Here is a 20,000-nt window from a genome sequence, read left to right on the forward strand (position 1 = left end):
TATACTGGGCTTCGTATATTTGTACCCTAGTGTCACTCTGATGCCATGCGCTGCTCTCTCACTCAATAATAATGGTTTCAAATTTTGGCACAAGGCCAGCAAATTTAGAGGGAGGGGAAAGTCAATTACATCAGCCCCAGTGCTCAACTGAGAATTACTTTATTGACCCAGAAGGGATGAAAGGGAAATGTGACCTTGGTGGGATTTTGAACTCGGAATGTAAAGACAAGCAAATATTCTGCTAAGCATTTTATCCGGTATGTTAACAATTCTGCCAGTTTGTCACTTTAATAATAATAGAGAAGCATTTAGCTGCAACAATCTCAACAGTCTAGTCATGTCTCAAAACCATAGATAACATAGCAATGTGCTTCTATGATCTATGCTCAGAATAGATTAAATAATTGGTACTTTTAAATCACCACTCCTGATTGACTGAGAATATATGCAGCATCTAATAAACATTATCATTACAGCTAGCTGATAGAAAATTGCACTTGTATGGGGAAGCTGTGTGTGTATAAACTGATAAGATAATATCTAGCTACAGTTGTATCAATCAGTTTCGTAGCAGAATTGAATTGATGCATAACATCATCACCATGTAGTTGTTTATAACATCAATATTCTTTTCTACACAAGGCCTGAAATTTTGGGGGAGGGGGCCAGTTGATTAAATTGACCCCAGTATGCAACTGGTATGTAATTTATCGACCTCGCGAGGATGAAAGACAAAGTCAACCTCGGCGGAATTTGAACTCAGAACGTAAAGTCATTTCGTTTGGTGTGCTAACGTTTCTGCCAACTCCCTGCCTTTAATTTAATACATATTCTTTTGTACTCTAGGTACAAGACCCGAAATTTGGGGGGAGGTGACCAGTTGGTACTGGTACTTAATTTATCGACCCCAAAAGGATGAAAGGGAAAGTTGATCTTCGCGGAATCTGAACTCAGAACGTAAAGACAGTCAAAATACCGCTAAGCATTTTGCCTGGTGTGCTAATGTTTCTGCCAGCTCACCACTTTACTATAACATCAATATTGATAGCATCTGAGTAGTGACCTGACTGACCAACTCAGTGTACTCAATCATTTACCAATGAGAGTGTGTTACTGTCTACTGTGATTTTCAGGTTCAGAGCAAGGTCTAGTAGATAAATCTCAAATCTACAAGTATATATGTTACATATATATACCTGTAATTCACCCAGGTCCATAAATCATATGTATAGTACACTGATTGTTAAAATTCTTAATGAGCAGTTTGAAACTGGGCTGATCTTTACATCTGTCTATTTGCAGATTTACATGGGTACAGTAGTAGACTGGCCAGACTGCCAGCTTGTCCAATGGCAAGTGGGCACCTGTGCCATTAGAACCCATATATGGGGGCCTATCCCCTCAAGTTTGAGAATTTTTTATTCACTCCTGGAAGAATGCATCAATTATTTCAGCCTGGCTGTGTTTGTAGACAGTTGGAAAGAACACTTTTAACAAAAATAAAATAAAATTATAGCATTGTAGTTGCGGGTGGGCCCCCACTAGTCTCCTGGCAACCAATATTTTGAGACCCAGTGTGCCAGTGGGTCTGTATATAAACAACCAAAATACTTGAAGCAGGTGCTTCATCATGACTGCAGTCCAATGATTGAAGTCAGTAAAAGAGTAAAGAATAGAAAGAATATAGAAACAGAAGATGCAATTCCTTGGCTGCCAATAATAATAATAATAATAATAATAATAATAATAAACAAACGTAATAAGTGAAAATAAAAGATCTAAACAGGATAATAGATATGGAGAAATTGTTTCCTGTTTACATCAGACCAATTAGTTATAACAACAGTGCATGAGCCAACAGGACATGTAGACTGCCTCTGTGCTTTCCAGTACAGATTACAGAATGCGTAATTTGGTCCTTTATGGAAAGATATAATGTTGGCAATGTAATTCTTGGAGAATGCCAATACAGAGAGGAAAACTGTTGTTTCAATATGGAATATAATTGAAATCATTATAAAAGATTTCCTTGTCTCTTTCTGTCTCTCATCAAATCATTCGTTCTCTTTTTCGAAGTATACATGATATAAGCATAAACATTTGTGTGTGTGTGAGTCAGTGTGTGTGTGTGTGTGTGAGTCTGTGGGTGTCTGTGTGCATGTGTGTAATATTCATTTGTCTCAGTCATTAGATGTATGTGTGCATGCATAACTTTTTCAGTCATTAAAGTGCAGCCATCTTGGGCCACTGCCTTGAAGAATTTTTAGTTGAAACAAATCAATCCGAGTGCTTATTTTCATTTTTCTTTAAAGCCTCGTTATTACTTTATCAGTTTCTTTTGCCAAATCGCTAAGTTATGGGGATGTAAACACACTAACACCAGTTGCCAAGCAGTGGTGGAGGACAGACACATACATATATATGTATATATATATATATATATATATATATATATATATACGATAAGATTCTTTCAGTTTCCGTATAACAAATTCACTCACAAGGCTTCAGTTGGCTTGGAGCCAGAGTAGAAAACCCCTGCCCAAGGTACTATACAATGGGAGTGAACCCAGGACCATGTGGTTGGGAAGCCAGTCTAGGCACATGTCTGGTAAGAGTTTGCTTTGCACCCACATAGTTCTGGGTTCAATCCCACTGCATGTCACCTTGGGTGAGTGCTTTCTATTATAGCTGACCAAAGTCTTGTAAGCAGACTTTAGTTGACAAAAACTGTTGGCTTTTATATAAACTAAAATGTACCATCCTTCTTAAGGTTACCAATATTAAACAATTATAGAAATATACGTACCTCCCAATACCAACCAAAAAGTGTAACTCAAGACCCTCAAACTTTCAGATGCCCATACACCCACCTATGTCCATATGGACCAAACAGTCTTTTCTACTCTAGGCAAAAAGACTGAAATTTTGTTTTGGTGGGGGGCAGTCGATTAGATCGACCCCAGTACGCAACTGGTACTTAATTTGTCAACCCTGAAAGGATGAAAGGCAAAGTCAACCTCAGGGGAATTTGAACTCAGAATGTAAAGACCGATGAAATACTGCTAAGCATTTCGCCCGGCATGCTAATGTTTTTGCCAGCTCGCTGCCTTTCATAGACCAAACATTGAGATATAAATGCCCGTATATGTGCATATAATTCCACACACATGTGCACACACACACACACACACACACATACTCTCATAGTCATACATCCATCTCTAATGAGAAATAAACAGATTTCCAATGTAAACATTTTTCCAGTTCTATATTTAAGAGATGAGGAATTATGTACATTCTTTACATTTGATGAAGGCTGGAGGGTATATCAGCCAAAACATTGTGTTAGCAACAAACAAGATGAGGACAAATATCTGTCAAATGTAAATAAAACATTTTTCTTCTAATTTATAGTAAAAAGTGCGTGCGTGTCGTATCAAATTCCTTGTGTATTGTCTTTATACATCTGTTTGTCTATGCTTCAGTAGTTTTGTGTGTGTGTGTATCTGAGTGTGTACCTTGGTCTATATGCAACATTTGTATGCTTCTCATACTTCCCAACCAGATCTTACAACCAACAACAAAGAAATAATTCTTGCCATGCCCACCCCTTCAACTAATCCCTTCACCCAGCAACTCGGGGCCAAACCAAGACAATTCCCCACAGTTGAAATATGACTCAAAGCATTCTTCAGGGCATCACATTACTTCAAATAGACAAAAATTGCTCCGAAACCTTTCAAAAATTGAAAGATCAAACTAAGAGTCACTGTTATTCTTTTGTGTTTTAGCCTAAATACTGTGGCCATACTGGAGCATTTTCAATATGTTGGGCCTCACAAAGGCAATGACAAAAGACAGACCTCTGGAGGTTGCTGTGACTGAGAAGACCTGGCAAATAAAGTGAGTCCACAGGTGTAACCTACACCAGTGTCGCATAACCAGCCCACTCAAAAGTACCTTGGATTGTAGGGTGACATGCCATGCTTGAGGAGACCCATTGAGTCAAGTACATCAACATCAGCAAAATCAAATGAAATGGAAATTGTAGTTGTGACTCCCGTGCCGGTAGCATGTAAAAATCACCATCCGAACGTGTCCGATGCCAGTGCCACTTTGACTGGCTTCTGTGCTAGTGGCACTTTGACTGGCTTCTGTGCCGGTGGCACGTAAAAAGCACCATCCGATCGTGGTCGATGCCAGCTGCTCTGGCTCCTGTGCAGGTGGCATGTAAAATGCACCCACTATACTCCTGGAGTGGTTGGCGTTAGGAAGGGCATCCAGCTGTAGAAACACTGCCAGATCACACTGGGGCCTGGTGCAGCCTCCTGGCTTCCCAGACCCCAGTCGAACCATCCAACGCATGCCAGCATGGAAAACGGACGTTAAACAATGATGATGATGATGAATTAAAATTAATGCTAACTACAGTATTGAACTCTCTTATTAATATGCATACACAGTATGCAAACCCACAGAACAGAATATTGGAATTGGTTTAAAACTAAATACAATAATGGCAAATTTCCAATCTTCAAATATTCTATTAACTCATCTCAAACTTTTATTAATTTGTAAACTTTGCACATGAGTAGATTTTGCATCAGTCTTTGTCTTTGTTTCTTTATGTAAGTCTGGAAGAGTTGAAACACTGCATAATAATATGTTGCAGCGTATTATCCCCATGAGACACAGTCGCTAACACATTGCAACGGAGCACACCAACAGAGCAGTTGTCTCTTTACATGGTACACAAGTTTCTTGTGACCCATGCATAGCTTAAAAATTTACCTTCTTTAGATGCCAAATTTACCTCAGTTCCGTACAACCAGCAACCACACTACAAGAATAGCCCACATTATATATTGTTCATGCTGGTGCCACATGATAAGCACCCAGAACACTCTGTAAAGTGGTTGGTGTTAGGAAGGGCATCCAGCCATAGAAACCATGCCAATTAGACAAGGGAGCCTGGTGCATCCCCCCAGCCTTACCAGCACCTGCCAAGCCATCCCACATGTGCCAGCATAGAAAACAGACATTAAATGATGATAGCTAAAATGATGCAGTTGTGACACACTAACTTTCTAAACAACTACAAAAATGGCCATGCAACTGAGGGACAAAACATTCCCTTAGGAGCTTATTAAAACCTCACAAGACATTACATTCACCAATGTAATATATTATCTTATTGATCCATTTACTAGAACTTGAATGAACCATTCCCTTTGGCAGTTTATAGACCATTCTGCTTAAAGTCCACTTGAAGCATTTTCTCATTACTCTCCCATCTTAAAACCTCATTCTAAACACTTTTCTCACTCCTTCCCTTAGAAATGCAGCCCTCTGGAATATTCCACTTTTGCCTGTGTTTCTTACACAGGCTGAATAAACCAAATCCATCATACTAGTGAGAGAATGCCACTGCTCTCCTTGCTCTCATTAAATAATTCTTTCTACAAACATGGCACAAGGCCTGAAATTTTGGAGAGGAGAGAGTCAATTACAGCAAATCCCAGTGCTTCCCTGGTACTTTATTTTATCAACTCTGAAAGGACCCATCCTTTCAGAGTCAACAAAATAAAGTACCAGAAAAGGACAAAGTCGAAATTCAGCAGAATTTGAACTCAAAATGCAAAGACAGGAAATGGTGCTAAGCATTTTGTCTGACACACTAACAATTCTGTGCTTTTAAATTCAAGATGATCAACTGGGATAATTATGATTAATTATATCCAGTGAAATATCATTGATTGAATATCATAAAAGGATGTTCATTATTTATTCTCTTATTCAGACATTCAAGTAGGAAGCTTGTTGAGAGAAATACCTTCTACATGTTGTAATTCAAGTGACAAATCACAAGCTTTCCCTTGATAATTTGTTCTTTGTTTATCTGTTGTCATTTAGCTTGGTTTGCACTGAAAATATGGGTGTATGTGCATTTTATTGTTGCAGAGTTTTAAAAGACAATCAGTTGCTTTCAAGAGAAACAAAAGCAAATAGAAAAATGTTTTGAGCAATATGTTGTTTGTAGTAGGCACAAAACCTATATCTTTACCACAAGTTCTCTACAGCAGAAATAACTCAACCACTGACATTTGAATGGAACGAAGATCATTTTGGAGAGATAAATAAAAAATAAATTAGCTAAAATAATTTCTTCCAGATTAGCAAGACCAAAGCTATTGAGAAAAAGTCCCTGATGCATTCATTTTTTTCGTACATATAATTTTCAAATGTCAAAACCTACTTTGTATATAAAAATGGCAATGAAGTTAAGATATTGAACTAGTTGTTCAATGCCGTTAATTTGAAATTTTCACTGTAAGCATCTGTGTGCACGCAAAGTATATTACTCTTCTTGTCAGAATCTAGTTTATTGACAACAGGTAATATATGCATAATATATAGAATAATGTGTACATTTTCCAAAGAGAAATGCCCAACAAAGCAATATTCATTATGATTTTAGCAGAGAGAATGATAACAACAAAAAGTATGGAATTAAAATGGTTCAATATCCACAAAAATGTAAACAGTGATATAGATTTGGTTGAAGTTACATAGAATGGAAATACCATTTGTCTTTTAAAATTATTCCTTTTCCCAATGATTATAAAATCCAAGAACTGGTTTCACTATAACAAGCTTTGAATGAACAAGTTGGTCAGTATTTCTGTATTTGAAAGATGAGGAATTATGTACATTTTTTACATTTGACGGATATTTGTCCTAATCTTGTTTGTTGTTTACACAACATTTTGACTGATATACCCTCCAGCTTTCATCTTGGGGGAATTTCGAACTTGGGTTCTCATTCCTAAGGTATTTTTCTGATGTTGTTATCATTATTATTATACATTAGCTGAAACATTGTGTTAACAACAAACAAGACGAGGACAAATATCCGTCAAATGTAAATAATGTAAAGTTGGTCACTAATCCAATACTTCAAACATACAACCGTTGCCAAACAACTCGTGTTCCGATATCAAACTGGCTCATCTGCAGGTTCAGGACACTCGATGGAAAATAGCCATCAAACATGCCAAATCGAAAACAGCAAAGATTCACTCATTCTCTCTCTCTCTCAACCCCCTCACAAATACAGGTCATGCTTAATATATCTTTTATTTCTTTGTCATTAGATAGTGGCCATGCTGGGGCACCAGCACAAAGAATTTTTGGTTGAATGAATTGGCTTCAATACATTTTTTTTAATGCCTAGTATTTATTCTGTTAGTCACTTTTACCAAATTGCTAAGTTACAGGAATGTAAACAAACCAACACTGATTGTCAAGCAGTGATGGGAAACACACACACACATGATGGGCTTCTTTCAGTTTCCGTCTACCAAATCCACTTACAAGGCTTTGGTCAATATGAGGCTATAGTAGAAGACACCTGCCCAAGGTTCCATGCAGTGGAACTGAACCCAGAACCATGTGGCTGGGAAGCAAACTTCTTACTACACAGCCAAGCCTGTGCTTGTTTGTGCAGAAATCAAATATTTCTGTGGAGAACTCAGACAAAATATCAAAGTTCTTTGTATGGAAGAAAAATCTTCCCAAAATATCCTCCTCCTCATCAACATCGTTATCATCATCATAATCATTGTCATCATCATAATCGTTATAACTGTTATTGTCATCATCATCATCATTTAATGTCCAAGGGTTTGACAGGACCTGTCACCAGAGGGCTGCACCAGGCTGCCTTTGCCTGTTTTGGCATGGTTTTACAGCTGGTTGCTCTTCTGAATGTCAACCACTTTACAGAGTGGGTGCTTTTTATGTGGTGCTTTTTACATGGCACAAACACCAATGGGTTACCAACTAACTTGCAAGACAAGGACCTCTCAGAGTGGAACTGAGGGAGGTGGCTTTGGTTGGTTTGAGGCTATAGCAGAAGAAACTTGCCCAAGGTGCCATGCAGTGGAAATGAACCAAGAACAATGTGGTTGGGAAGCAAGCTTCTTACCACACAACCATACTTTCATATATATTACTCTTTACTCTTTTATTTGTTTCAGTCACTTGACTGTGGCCATCCTGGAGCACCGCCTTTAGTCGAGCAAATCAACCCTAGAACTTATTCTTTGGAAGCCTAGTACTTATTCTATCGGTCTCTTTTGCCAAACCGCTAAGTTACGGGGACATGAACACACCAGCATCGGTTGTCAAGCGATGTTGGGGGGACAACAGAGACACACAAGCATATACACGCACATACATACATATATATATATATATACACATATATACGACTGGCTTCTTTTCAGTTTCCGTCTACCAAACCCACTCACAAGGCTTTGGTCGGCCCGAGGCTATAGTAGAAGACACTTGCCCAAGGTGCCACGCAGTGGGACCGAACCCAGAACCATGTGGTTGGTAAGCAAGCTACTTACCATACAGCCACTCCCGCGCCTATATATATATATATATAAGTGTAAGACCTTACTGTGGACAAGGCTGTGTGTCATTCAATTATAAATAAATAAAAAGTACAGGACATCACCAACGAGTGAAGAATACGTAAACGCCTGAGAGATAAGTCCAAGGCAAAATACCAAACAAAGTCCAGCCCCTCTTCAGTTGTCAACTGTTTTATTACTCACTATTCCGAGCTTTCAGCAATAAGATAGGAAAACGTCATAAAACAGCAGCATCCAAAAATTTTAAAGATGGAAAATTTGTGGAGATTTAAAGCTTCAAACAAACAAACAACAACAGAGAGGACATACGGAGTAAACAATTGAAGACAAACATTAAGGGCGATTAGGCCAAGATGGATTGTAATGGATAATGCCTGGGAGAAATTTTGAAAGGATAAAGAATAAATAGAAGAGAAACAATGTCGAGAGATGAGGGAAATGACGTCCAGCTAGTTGGACGTCACATCCAGAAAAGACAGAATATATATATATATGCAAACATATCCACACACACAAGTGGCAGCTGAATTGATTATTATTCGACCCAATGCTATAACAGTTGATACAAATATTTGTGAAGCAAGTTTTTCAACTGCACACCCATGCCTCTGCCCATGATGAATTCTCTGAAATGTTTCCGACTTTGGAAGAACTGTACAGGAACCTAAACGAATTCTTAAGAAGTTGAAAACAACTTTGGATATCGTCTGGTTTAAACAAGGATTTCATGTGTAGTGTTTTCTAAGATGCTCCCAGATGTATCTTGCTATTTTTTGCTGTTTTAGTTGTTTCAAGAAGTGGAAGATGACCAAAACCTGGATGATTGTGGCCCATCTGAGAAACGAACCCCAAAAGATGATGTGACTGCTACAGTAAGGTTTGCTAGCATTCTCTGCAGTAATGCTTTTGCAGTAATGCTTTTGCAGTCATGTCTGCAAGGCACATCTGTCTGCAATACACCATCTGTTCTGGAGTAACAACTCATTACTCTACCCATCATCTTCTGATGCTTAATTCTCCACCCTCTGTTTTTTCTTTCTCTTTATTTTCTGGGTGAGGTAGTTATGGCTTTTTCTCGATAATTTGGTCTTATATACTTTTGTTTTTTTTCCTTTTCTTTTCTACCCATGAAAAGATGTAAATAAAAACAAAGCCTAAATATAAAAAAGAAAATAATCAAAATTTATAAAATGAATCAGTTTGCTAAGCCAAAGGGTTAACGTTTCATATATTTTCACTTACACAAGTTTGTATCTAAGACTAAGCTACCTCTTATCTTTTGTTGGCAAAATGTACTCAGCTTAGTGAACTAATTAGCACCATAAGAATGGAGATTGTTAGCTTTCGGTGGTAACTACATATTCTTTGGTAAAAGAGCTACACCTATCAATTAAAACAAATCAGATGATTTGATCCTCAAACATTTTTGCATCAATTTTAGTGGCTTTGGTGGTTAGATAGATAACTGAGAAGACAAGGTACTGCGCTAGCAATTCAGAATTTCCAGGTTTATATATACACCAGGTTTTCAAGAACCTGTGTCTCAGTTTACAGTTTATTCAAGAGTCTATTATAGATATTAGGAATTATGAGAATGTGACTATGATGGAATGGTATCTTTCTTTGATCCACCTACTTTAAACTAAAAAATTGGGGCTAAGCTTCAAAGATTTCAAGCTATTTCAAACACTTCAATGATTTGAATTAATTTGCATTTATTCTATGGCATTCATCTCTTTTAATGTTAAACTTGTTTTGGCCAAAGATTGACCTCAGCCATGTTTAATTTAATAGCACCACCTGATAGGATCTGTCAAGTCATTTTGAAGACAAGTCTTGTGGTGTCATGGCCCATTCAAATAAGGACTTGTTGTTGACTGAGATGTATTTGGGTATATGCAGCTTGAAAAGAATTCAGACATTATTCGGTAGCAATCACAGGCTTAGAAACATAGAATGAAAAGAGCATTCTCTAAAACTTTTTGGGAGACAATGAAAACTCTTTGAACATTCTGGGTTGGACCTAAATTTGCATTCCGTAAGCAATTTTATTCCCACACATATGGTAACAATGTATTCCTTTAAATTTGTTTTAAACCAAAAACAATTAAAAAAAAAAGAAAGAAACAGGTTTCTTTTCCTCACCTTATCCATTATTTCAAATATTTTATTTACACGTTTCTCTGGCGTGTTTTCTTCCTCTGGTAATTTTACCATGTTTCCCTGCAAAATGGATCCATAGAATATTAAATGTTCTCTTGTCATTTGAAATTTATTTCAAAGCAATAATATTCAATTTAATCTAAAATAAACAAAAAATTAATCTGCATGATCTTTCACTACCAGCTGTTATTGCTGTTGTCAAATTAATTTCTTCTCACAAATTGTGTTTAATTATAATTTTTTATCAGTTAAAACCTTCAATTGTACTCTAAATATGCACATTATTTACATTTGACGGATATTTGTCCTCATCTTGTTTGTTTTTAACACAACGTTTCGGCTGATATACCCTCCAGCCTTCATCAGGTGTCTTGGGGAAATTTCCAACCTGGGTTCTCGTTCCTAAGGTATTTTTCGATGTTGTTTTTATTATTATTATTTATTTATCTATTATTATTCAGGTCACTGCCTGGAATTGAACTTCGAATCTTGGGGTTAGTAGCCCGTGCTCTTAACCACTATGCCATATGTCTGTTGGCATATGGTGTAGTGGTTAAAGATACCGAGTTCGATTCCAGGCAGTGACCTGAATAATAAGAATAATAATAATATCGAAAAATACCTTAAGAATGAGAATCCAGGTTCAAAATTTCCTCAAGCCACCTGATGAAGGCTGGAGGGTATACAAGCCGAAATGTTGTGTTAACAACAAACAAAATGAGGACAAAAATCTGTCAAATGTAAATAATGTAAAAAATATATATAATTCCTCATTTCTTAAATACAGAACTGTATTGTCTAAATCTGCAGTTCTTAACATCATCATCATCATCGTTTCATGTCCGTCTTCCATGCTGGTATGAGTTGGACAGTTTGACAGGAGCTAAGCAAACCAAAAAGTGCACCAGGTTCCATTGTCTGTTCTGGAATGGTTTCTATGGCTGGATGCCCTTCCTAACGACAACCACTTTACAGGGTGTACTGGGTGCTTTTTGTGTGTGGCACCAGCACCGGTGCTTTTTATATGGCACCAACACCAGCAGGGTCACAAAGTAATTTGCGAAATGAAGACCTCCCTGCTGGGAGAGGGAGTGGAAACAAGTGTGGTGGCTTAGTGCCAGGTGAGAGGTTAATGTGTAATAGAAGGGTAACAATAAGTGTCTTATTATAAGGGAAGATATTTGGTTATTCCAGTAGAAAAAAAGAGAGGAAGGAAAGAGTTAAAGAGAGAGAGAAATAGAGATAGAGAGAGATAGTGGAATAGTGATGGGGGGAGGGGGTGTAAGTGGTACAGAGAGGATAGAGGTAACATTCTACAAGAGTGTTAGGAGAGATGCTTAGAGATGTATCAAGTGATGGTAATGAGAATTGGAATGGCTAGAAGTGGGGGAGTGAGAGATAACATATTTGGATGTCTATTACTTTAAAAGTTTGATAATCAATTACTTGGCACAAGGCCGTATAGACACAAATTGGTAGGAAGGCTGATTAAAGTAAAACTGATAAGATTTTCATTTGCATACAATCCACTCCTATGAGTATAACTATGAGTACTTCACGTACTCCCACGTAGCATAAAAATACAGCCTTGAATGGGGTTCCGATAGCAACTTAAAATACATTATCTTGTAATAATTCATTCTTATATTCTACATCTTGATTATTATCTTTTCTGACAACTTCAATAAACCAAAATGCAAAATGACAGAGTTTAAAGTGAGCAAGTAAAACATTCAGAAAACATAACATACCACCATCTTGTAGATAGCATCTACAATATCTAGAAGTTCCTCCCGCGTTATGAAGCCATCACTGTCAAGATCATAAAGACGGAAAGCCCCTGGAAATATAATAATAGAACTGCTTAATATGACAGGAATAAGAGTAGAGTGCTATTTAATAAATATACGCAATAAAAATAGCAAGAACATCAATGCTCTCATCAGCATCATCATCATCATCATCATCATCATGCTCTGAATATTTAAATTCAGTTTATTTACAGATTCATTTTATTTATATATAATTTTCTTTTTTTTTTTTTTTTTTTTTTGGAAATAGGTATTTTAAGTTTGGGAACTAAAACTTATTTTATTTTCCTCAGCTATTTTGGTTGGCATCATATGATAAAGAAGCTGGAAGCCATTCTAAGATGCCTTGCAGCAAGTAACTTTTTTTAACAAACGTAACTTTTCCAGTTATTGGCATATTAATTTTATGGTTCAACATAAATAAAGAGGAAGGAATTTGAGTGATTTTGTGCTAATGTTCGTGTTTTTATGTGTGTGTGTGTGTGTGTGTGTGTGTGGTCTTATGTTTTTTTAACATCCATTTTATCATTCTTGCTTGGGTCAGACAGTATTTGTAAAGGCAGATTTTCTAAGGCTGGATGCCCTTTCAGTAACGAACCTTCATCTGCTTCCAAATAAGGTCATATTTCCCCAGGACCAGACATGTTTTCACAAAAGATTGGAAATGAAGGACACTGCTTGTATGACGGTGATGCTCATTTACAACAATCAGGCAAAAACCAAGCTAAGGAGACAGAAACATATACACACACACATGCATTTTTATATAAATACACACACACATATTATGATGGCCTTCTTTTAGTTTCTATCTACCAAATCTACTCACAAGGCCTGGGTTGGCTGGGCTCTTTAGTAGAAAACACTCAAGATGCCACACAGTGAGACTGAACTTGGAATTAATCCCACTGGAAGATCTAGATATGTATCTATTCACACACACACACACACTGCAGTTTTGATCAGACAATCAGACGCAGTTGTACCCTGCTGATCACAATGCACTTCCACTTCTGTCTTGATTGCATCATTCTTTTCTATCTTGAACCAAATTACTTCAGTAAATCATCTTGCCATTGTCATGGAGGCCTTTCAAGTGAAATTTTCCAATGTTTTGGATACCACTTGGTAACTGTGTAGGTCCACCTGTTGTTTGTGAGCCTTATATATATATTCATTATGTCAACTCGTGTATTTTAAAGTTAGAAATGCACACGAGTTGATGTAATTAATATCTTAGAAATAGATGCTAAATAGTTTCCAACTGAAGATTACAAAGCATGCTTTCTCATGAACAGCAAGAAATCAATTGATATTGGGGTATGTAAACTATCTTCAAATTCCATCCTGAAGGTAGGCCTATTTTTTTAAATATTCATTACATTGTTCGTGTGTGTATTTATCATAGTATTGGTGGGTTTTTTTGAAGCTTTCACTTTCATTTTTAGCAAGCAGTATTTTTACCCTTTTCTTCATATATTTTATATTGTACCTGTATAAGCAGAATTGCGGCTATTTTTCATCAAATTTTATTCAACAAAAACAATAATATTTAACAAAAACATCTTTAAATGACGGTCTGCCAAGCAAATGGGAAGCAGTAATTGAAGTAGATGGTGAATATGCTCCGGAATAATCATTTAAAGATGTTTTTGTTATATGTCATTATTGTTTTTGTTGAAAAAAGCTGCAATAATTATGCACCAACCATATATATATATATATATATATATATATATATATATATATATATATATACATTATGGTGTTTGCTGAAGTTTTTCTAGAGAACATTCTTTTCTTTGTGGTTAGATCGTAGGTGATCTATTTCTAGCATAATGGATGTCCGCTTAGTGGTCATCCCTTCTTATACGCATGTAATACAATTTTTCTGAATTTTCAGATTTTTCTATGTGCTAGGCTACTGGTTTTAAATTGAAGTTAAATTAATATTCAATTTATCACCCTCATTATTTAAATATATATATATGGCCTCTCTAGCAAGACTTGCAAGTCTTGGGTCTGACAGAAGTGCAAGTCTTGCTGGAGAGGCCATAGACTAATGGATTTTAGGGTCTGGAGGATATGAAACCCAGGGTAACCCCACAGACTGGCCGTATCTATCTTTAACTGTATACTGTACTGCTCTATAATTTAGAGTGTATGCTTCGATTTTGGATTTATGATTTACTGAAGATTTATATATGTATGTATGACACACACACACAGATATACATAAGCACACCTGAGTGTATGTTTATGAATGTGACAGGTATGTGTCTCCATGTAAACACCTATACTTCAGGAATATATACTTTATCTATAAAAAGCATTTAGAAATTTTCATAAGACTTAACAAAACTTGTTAGCTCAATGGTTTTTAATTAAAAGCATAAATTTAAAAGAAATGGTGAAAAACAACACACTATTTAGAAATACAAATTTTACAATGAATTAAAATATTGAAAGAAAACTGAAATCAAATAATTTGATAGGAAAGAGGAAAAATTCTATGAAACAAAATGTGTAATTTGAATCTTGTTTATAAAGTAATTAGAAAGATTTAGAAAATAGCATTAACAAAAATAAGTAATAAATATATAAAACTAAAGAAAGAGCAAAATATTAGAATTAGTTATAAAGTGATAGAAAAATCTGCAAGAACAATTATTTGGAGGAATTTGTATGAAAGACAAAGCAAACAATGATATAGATAATATAGTTTTTGTATTTGGTTTGGAAGATTCTTGCTGTGAAGTCGTGAGTTGAAACAAATCTTGTGTCTTGGGAGGGTCATTATGCCAATAATAATAAACACATGCACTGGTTCAATATCACTTCTATACTGTTATTAATTGATTGTTTATTTAATGTGCTGGGAGCAGATCTTGAGAAAGGGCAAGACAAGTTATTGAAAAGGTCATCAATAGTGATAAAAGGACTTTAAATGACAAACAGCCAATTGATTACTTAACCAGCACATTAAAGAAGTGATATTGAACCAGTGTGTGTGTGTTTATTACTGGCATAATGACCTTCCCAAGACAATGAAATAATATGGCATTTATGTGTAAAATATCTTTAATACTGAGACAGGTAGAAGAACAAGTTATTAATAACAACGACAATATGAATATAAACGGTGGAAAGGAAAATAAACAATAGATAAGTACTAAATAAAAGAAATTAATATTAATTAATTAGAGGTTTAAATAGTAATGTGCTACTTTGAATATTTTGTATTATCTCATTTTGTCCCTTAATGATTATACAAAGACATGAATGAGCTTGTCTTTCATCCTTGTAAGATTGATAGAATAAGTTCCATCCATGTACAGCGTCGGTCCACTTGATTCTTTCTTAACTTATGCCTGGCTTTGTCTCAAAGTAAGAAATAAATAGCAATGTTTCAGCTATACTGTTTTCCAAAGATGAACCAAAATTCAATAAAACTCTCAAGTCTCCAACAAAAATAAATACTAAATTGTGAAAACAATTTCTTAGATATATAAAATGTGAAAAATATAGATGAATAAGAATCACAACTACAGTTATGAAAATATTTGCTAATTCAAACATTCACAATATTATAATCCAAATGATTTTGATTTCATGAAAATGGGTTCCAAAATCTTTCAAAATGAAACATATGAAGTCTTAAAAACTAGTGTAAAATTATTTCTGTCATAGAGGAGCAAAATAGCTAATTAATGGGACATCACTTTAATGAGTTAATAGAGAAATTAATTTTTAGTTGGATTACTGTTAAAAAAAAAATGAAATTCTTAGTAGACAATGGTTATTTTGAATTAGAATACATTCTGATTTTTTTGGTCAAAACATTGGTATTTTCTTGTGATTATCGAAGCATCGTTCTAGGTTAACATGTTTCTTCTACTATGGCAAAGATAAATAATAAAAAAAATGTGCTTAGAAATGGTAAATGTATTCATTTAGATACAGAGATGATTTACTCACTATAAATAATAACTTGCGTGCAAAGATTTTACAGACATATAATGCTAAAATTAGAGTTAAAAAAGAAAGGAAAAATAATAATAAAAAATTGGCTGGAAAGTTTTAGATAGAAAAAAAGACTTATTAAAAAGAAATAACAAACAATATGATATAACAGACTTGAAATATGAAAATAGCAATACAAAAAGTAAATAAATAAAAAAAAAATGCAACAATACAAACAAATTTAAAAACCTGTAAAGAATAGCAAAAAAAAAAAAAGGACTTTGAAAGATGTCTGAAGAAGAAAAGAATTAATAGAAATCCTGAAGTTATGTAACAAAACTAATAAATCTTGGAATAAATAACAGAAACTGTTTATTTGAACCAAAATTTAGCAGATATCTTAAAAGACCCATGCAAAAGTGAAAATGCATTAACTTCCAACAAATGAAGAAGGCACAGACATGGAAGTTTGCTTCTCAACCACATGGTTCTGGGTTCAGTCTCAGTGCGTGACACCTTGGGCAAGTGTTTTCCACTATAGCCTCAGGTTGACCAGTACCTTGTGAGTGGATTTAGTAGAGGGAAACTGAAAGAAGCCCATCATACATATCTCTGTGTGTGTGTGTGTGTGTGTGTGTATCTGTGTTTGTCCCCCACCACAACTTGACAAACTGTTTTAGCTTGTTTACATCCCCATAACTTAGCAGTTCAGCCTAATCAGGCTTAAAATACTGGGATCAAGTTCCTTTCAGGTCTTGGGCCTCATGAAGGCAAAATGGCTGAGCTCCTTTCGAGTCTTGCAATACACACCAATACACACATCTAAAGCAAAATTTTTCCAGGGGGTCCTCAAAATACTATTGTGGTTCCCCAATTTACTATTTTGTTGAGTGGACCCCCAAAAATCTTAATTGGACTCTCAGGGGCCATATGAACCCTAGTTGAGAAACACTGTGTGCTTTTTCAGATATAAAATCCACCGACGATACATACAGGGTGGCCCAAAAGTAGGTCTACAGTTATCATGTAGGCACTTTAAATTTCCTTTAAAACATTTTACTACATTTAAATTTCTATCTTACAAACTGAAAAGGGAGCTTGACAAAATTAACTAAATTAGCATAGAAAAATGGCTTCATATTTTTTTGTAATTAAGATCAAAACTGTTAATATATGAATGTGAAAGATATTCGAATAACTGCAAACCTACTTTGGGGTCACCCTATATATGTATATATATATATATGTCTTGCAGCCCCTACTGATCAGATTCCCTTTCTCTCTCCCTTTTCTTTTACTCCCATTAGACTTGAGTTGCCATGCAGATCCATCTACAGGAACCTGCTCTGACCACCCCTCTCATAGTAATTCCTTGTTCTCTAGCATGAAACCAAACACCACCACCACCACCATCTCACCTAGGGTTGGTAGTCCCACAAATTGCATGGTGACTTCTATAGTGTAGATAACATGGAAAAACAAGCACCCATTCCATGCTGTAAATTGGTTGGCATTAGGAAGGACATCCATCTGTAGAAGCCATGCCAAAACCAAAATTGGAGCTTGATGTAGTCTTGGGTGCATTGTATCCTATCAAACCATCCAACGTATGCCAGTATAGAACATGAATATTATATGATGATGATGATGATGATGATGGTATATTCATATTTATCAATTCGTTTCGCAAGATTACTGATGTGAATCCGTGTGTTGAAACAGATATTGTTGTATTTCAGGGTGGTCATTTTTTTTCTTTTTTTAGTGTGTGTGTTTATTTGGCCAAAAAGAAAAAAATGACCATCCCGAAATACAACAATATATATATCATCATCATCATCATCATCATCGTTTAGCGTCCGCTTTCCATGCTAGCATGGGTTGGACGATTTGACTGAGGACTGGTGAAACCGGATGGCAACACCAGGCTCCAATCTAATTTGGCAGAGTTTCTACAGCTGGATGCCCTTCCTAACGCCAACCACTCAGAGAGTGTAGTGGGTGCTTTTACGTGTCACCCGCACGAAAACGGCCACGCTCGAAATGGTGTCTTTTATGTGCCACCCGCACAAGCCAGTCCAGGGGCACTGGCAACGATCTCACTCGAAAATCCTACGGGAGCCAGTCAGGCGGTACTGGCAACGGCCACGCTCAAAATGGTGCATCTCATGTGCCACCCGCACAAGAGCCAGTCCAGGGGCACTGGCAACGATCTTACTTGGCTTGCCGGGTCTTCTCACGCACAGCACATTTCCAAAGGTCTCGGTCAGTAGTCATCGCCTCGGTGAGGCCCAATGTACGAAGGTCTTGCCTCACCACCTCAGCCCAGGTCTTCCTGGGCCTACCTCTTCCACGGGTTCCCTCAACTGTTAGGGTGTGGCACTTTTTCACGCAGCTATCCTCATCCATTCTCACCACATGTCCATACCAGCGCAATCGTCTCTCTTGCACACCACAACTGATGCTTCTAATGTTCAGCTTTTCTCTCAAGATACTTACACTCTGACGGGTATTTGCATTGACATTACGCATCCAACGGAGCATACTGGCTTCATTCCTTGCGAGCTTACGTATGTCCTCAGCAGTTACAGCCCATGTTTCACTGCCATGTAGCATGGCTGTTCGTACGCATGCGTCATACAGTCTGCCTTTTACTCTGAGTGAGAGTCCCTTTGTCGCCAGCAGGGGTAAGAGCTCTCTAAACTTTGCCCAGGCTATTCTTATTCTAGCAGCTACACTTTCAGCGCACCCACCCCCACTACTAACTTGGTTGCCCAGATAGCGGAAGCTATCGACTACCTCTAGTTTTTCACCCTGGAATGAGATAGAAGTTGTTTCCTGTTTGTTTACAGTCTTTATTGCACCTGAACATCTGCCACAAACAAAAACTAACTTGCTAGTTAACCTGCCTTTGATGTTGCTGCACCTCTTATGTGTCTATAGCTTGCACCGGGTACATCTTATAGAGTTACTACCTACTCCTTTTCTACATACTGAGCAGGGCCATCTACCTGAAGGGGTTTGTGTTTTATCTACCTTCCTACTTATTAGGATTTTGGTTTTAGCTGGGTTGACTCTAAGGCCCTTCAATTCTAGACCGTGCTTCCACACCTGAAACTTCTCCTCTAGTTCTGATAGTGACTCCGCAATTAGGGCAAGGTCATCAGCATAGAGGAGCTCCCAGGGGCAACCTGTCTTGAACTCCTCTGTGATTGCCTGGAGGACTATGATAAATAAGAGGGGGCTGAGGACGGAACCTTGGTGGACCCCTACCTCTACCCGGAATTCATTGCTGTACTCATTTCCAACCCTCACCTTACTGGCAGCATCTCTGTACATGGCTCGCACAGCTCTCACTAACCATTCTTCTATCCCAAGTTTCCTCATTGACCACCAGATAAGGGATCGGGGGACCCTGTCAAAGGCTTTCTCCATGTCAACGAAAGCCAGGTACAGAGGTTTATCCTTAGCTAGGTATTTCTCCTGCAGCTGTCTCACTAGAAATAAGGCATAAGTAGTGCTTTTACCTGGCACGAACCCAAACTGCATCTCATCTAAATTGATTCGCTCCCTAATTAGTTGGGCTATGACCCTCTCTGTAACTTTCATAACCTGATCT

At 36.9% G+C, this 20,000-nt stretch overlaps 1 protein-coding gene across 1 annotated transcript in view; it reads right to left on the bottom strand.

Moving 5' to 3' along the window:
* LOC106868897 (neuronal calcium sensor 1) overlaps positions 1-20,000 on the bottom strand; it is a 326,700-nt gene that overhangs the window by 9,586 nt on the left and 297,114 nt on the right. The window contains exons 6-7 of the mRNA XM_014914360.3: positions 12,359-12,447; positions 10,590-10,667 (exon numbers count right to left, since the gene is read on the bottom strand). Coding sequence (XP_014769846.1) covers positions 10,590-10,667; positions 12,359-12,447 — 167 coding nt within the window. The remainder of the gene's footprint in view (positions 1-10,589; positions 10,668-12,358; positions 12,448-20,000) is intronic.

Source organism: Octopus bimaculoides, chromosome 2 (assembly GCF_046866305.1).
Source record: "Octopus bimaculoides isolate indiv1 chromosome 2, ASM4686630v1, whole genome shotgun sequence".
NCBI lineage: Eukaryota > Metazoa > Mollusca > Cephalopoda > Octopoda > Octopodidae > Octopus > Octopus bimaculoides.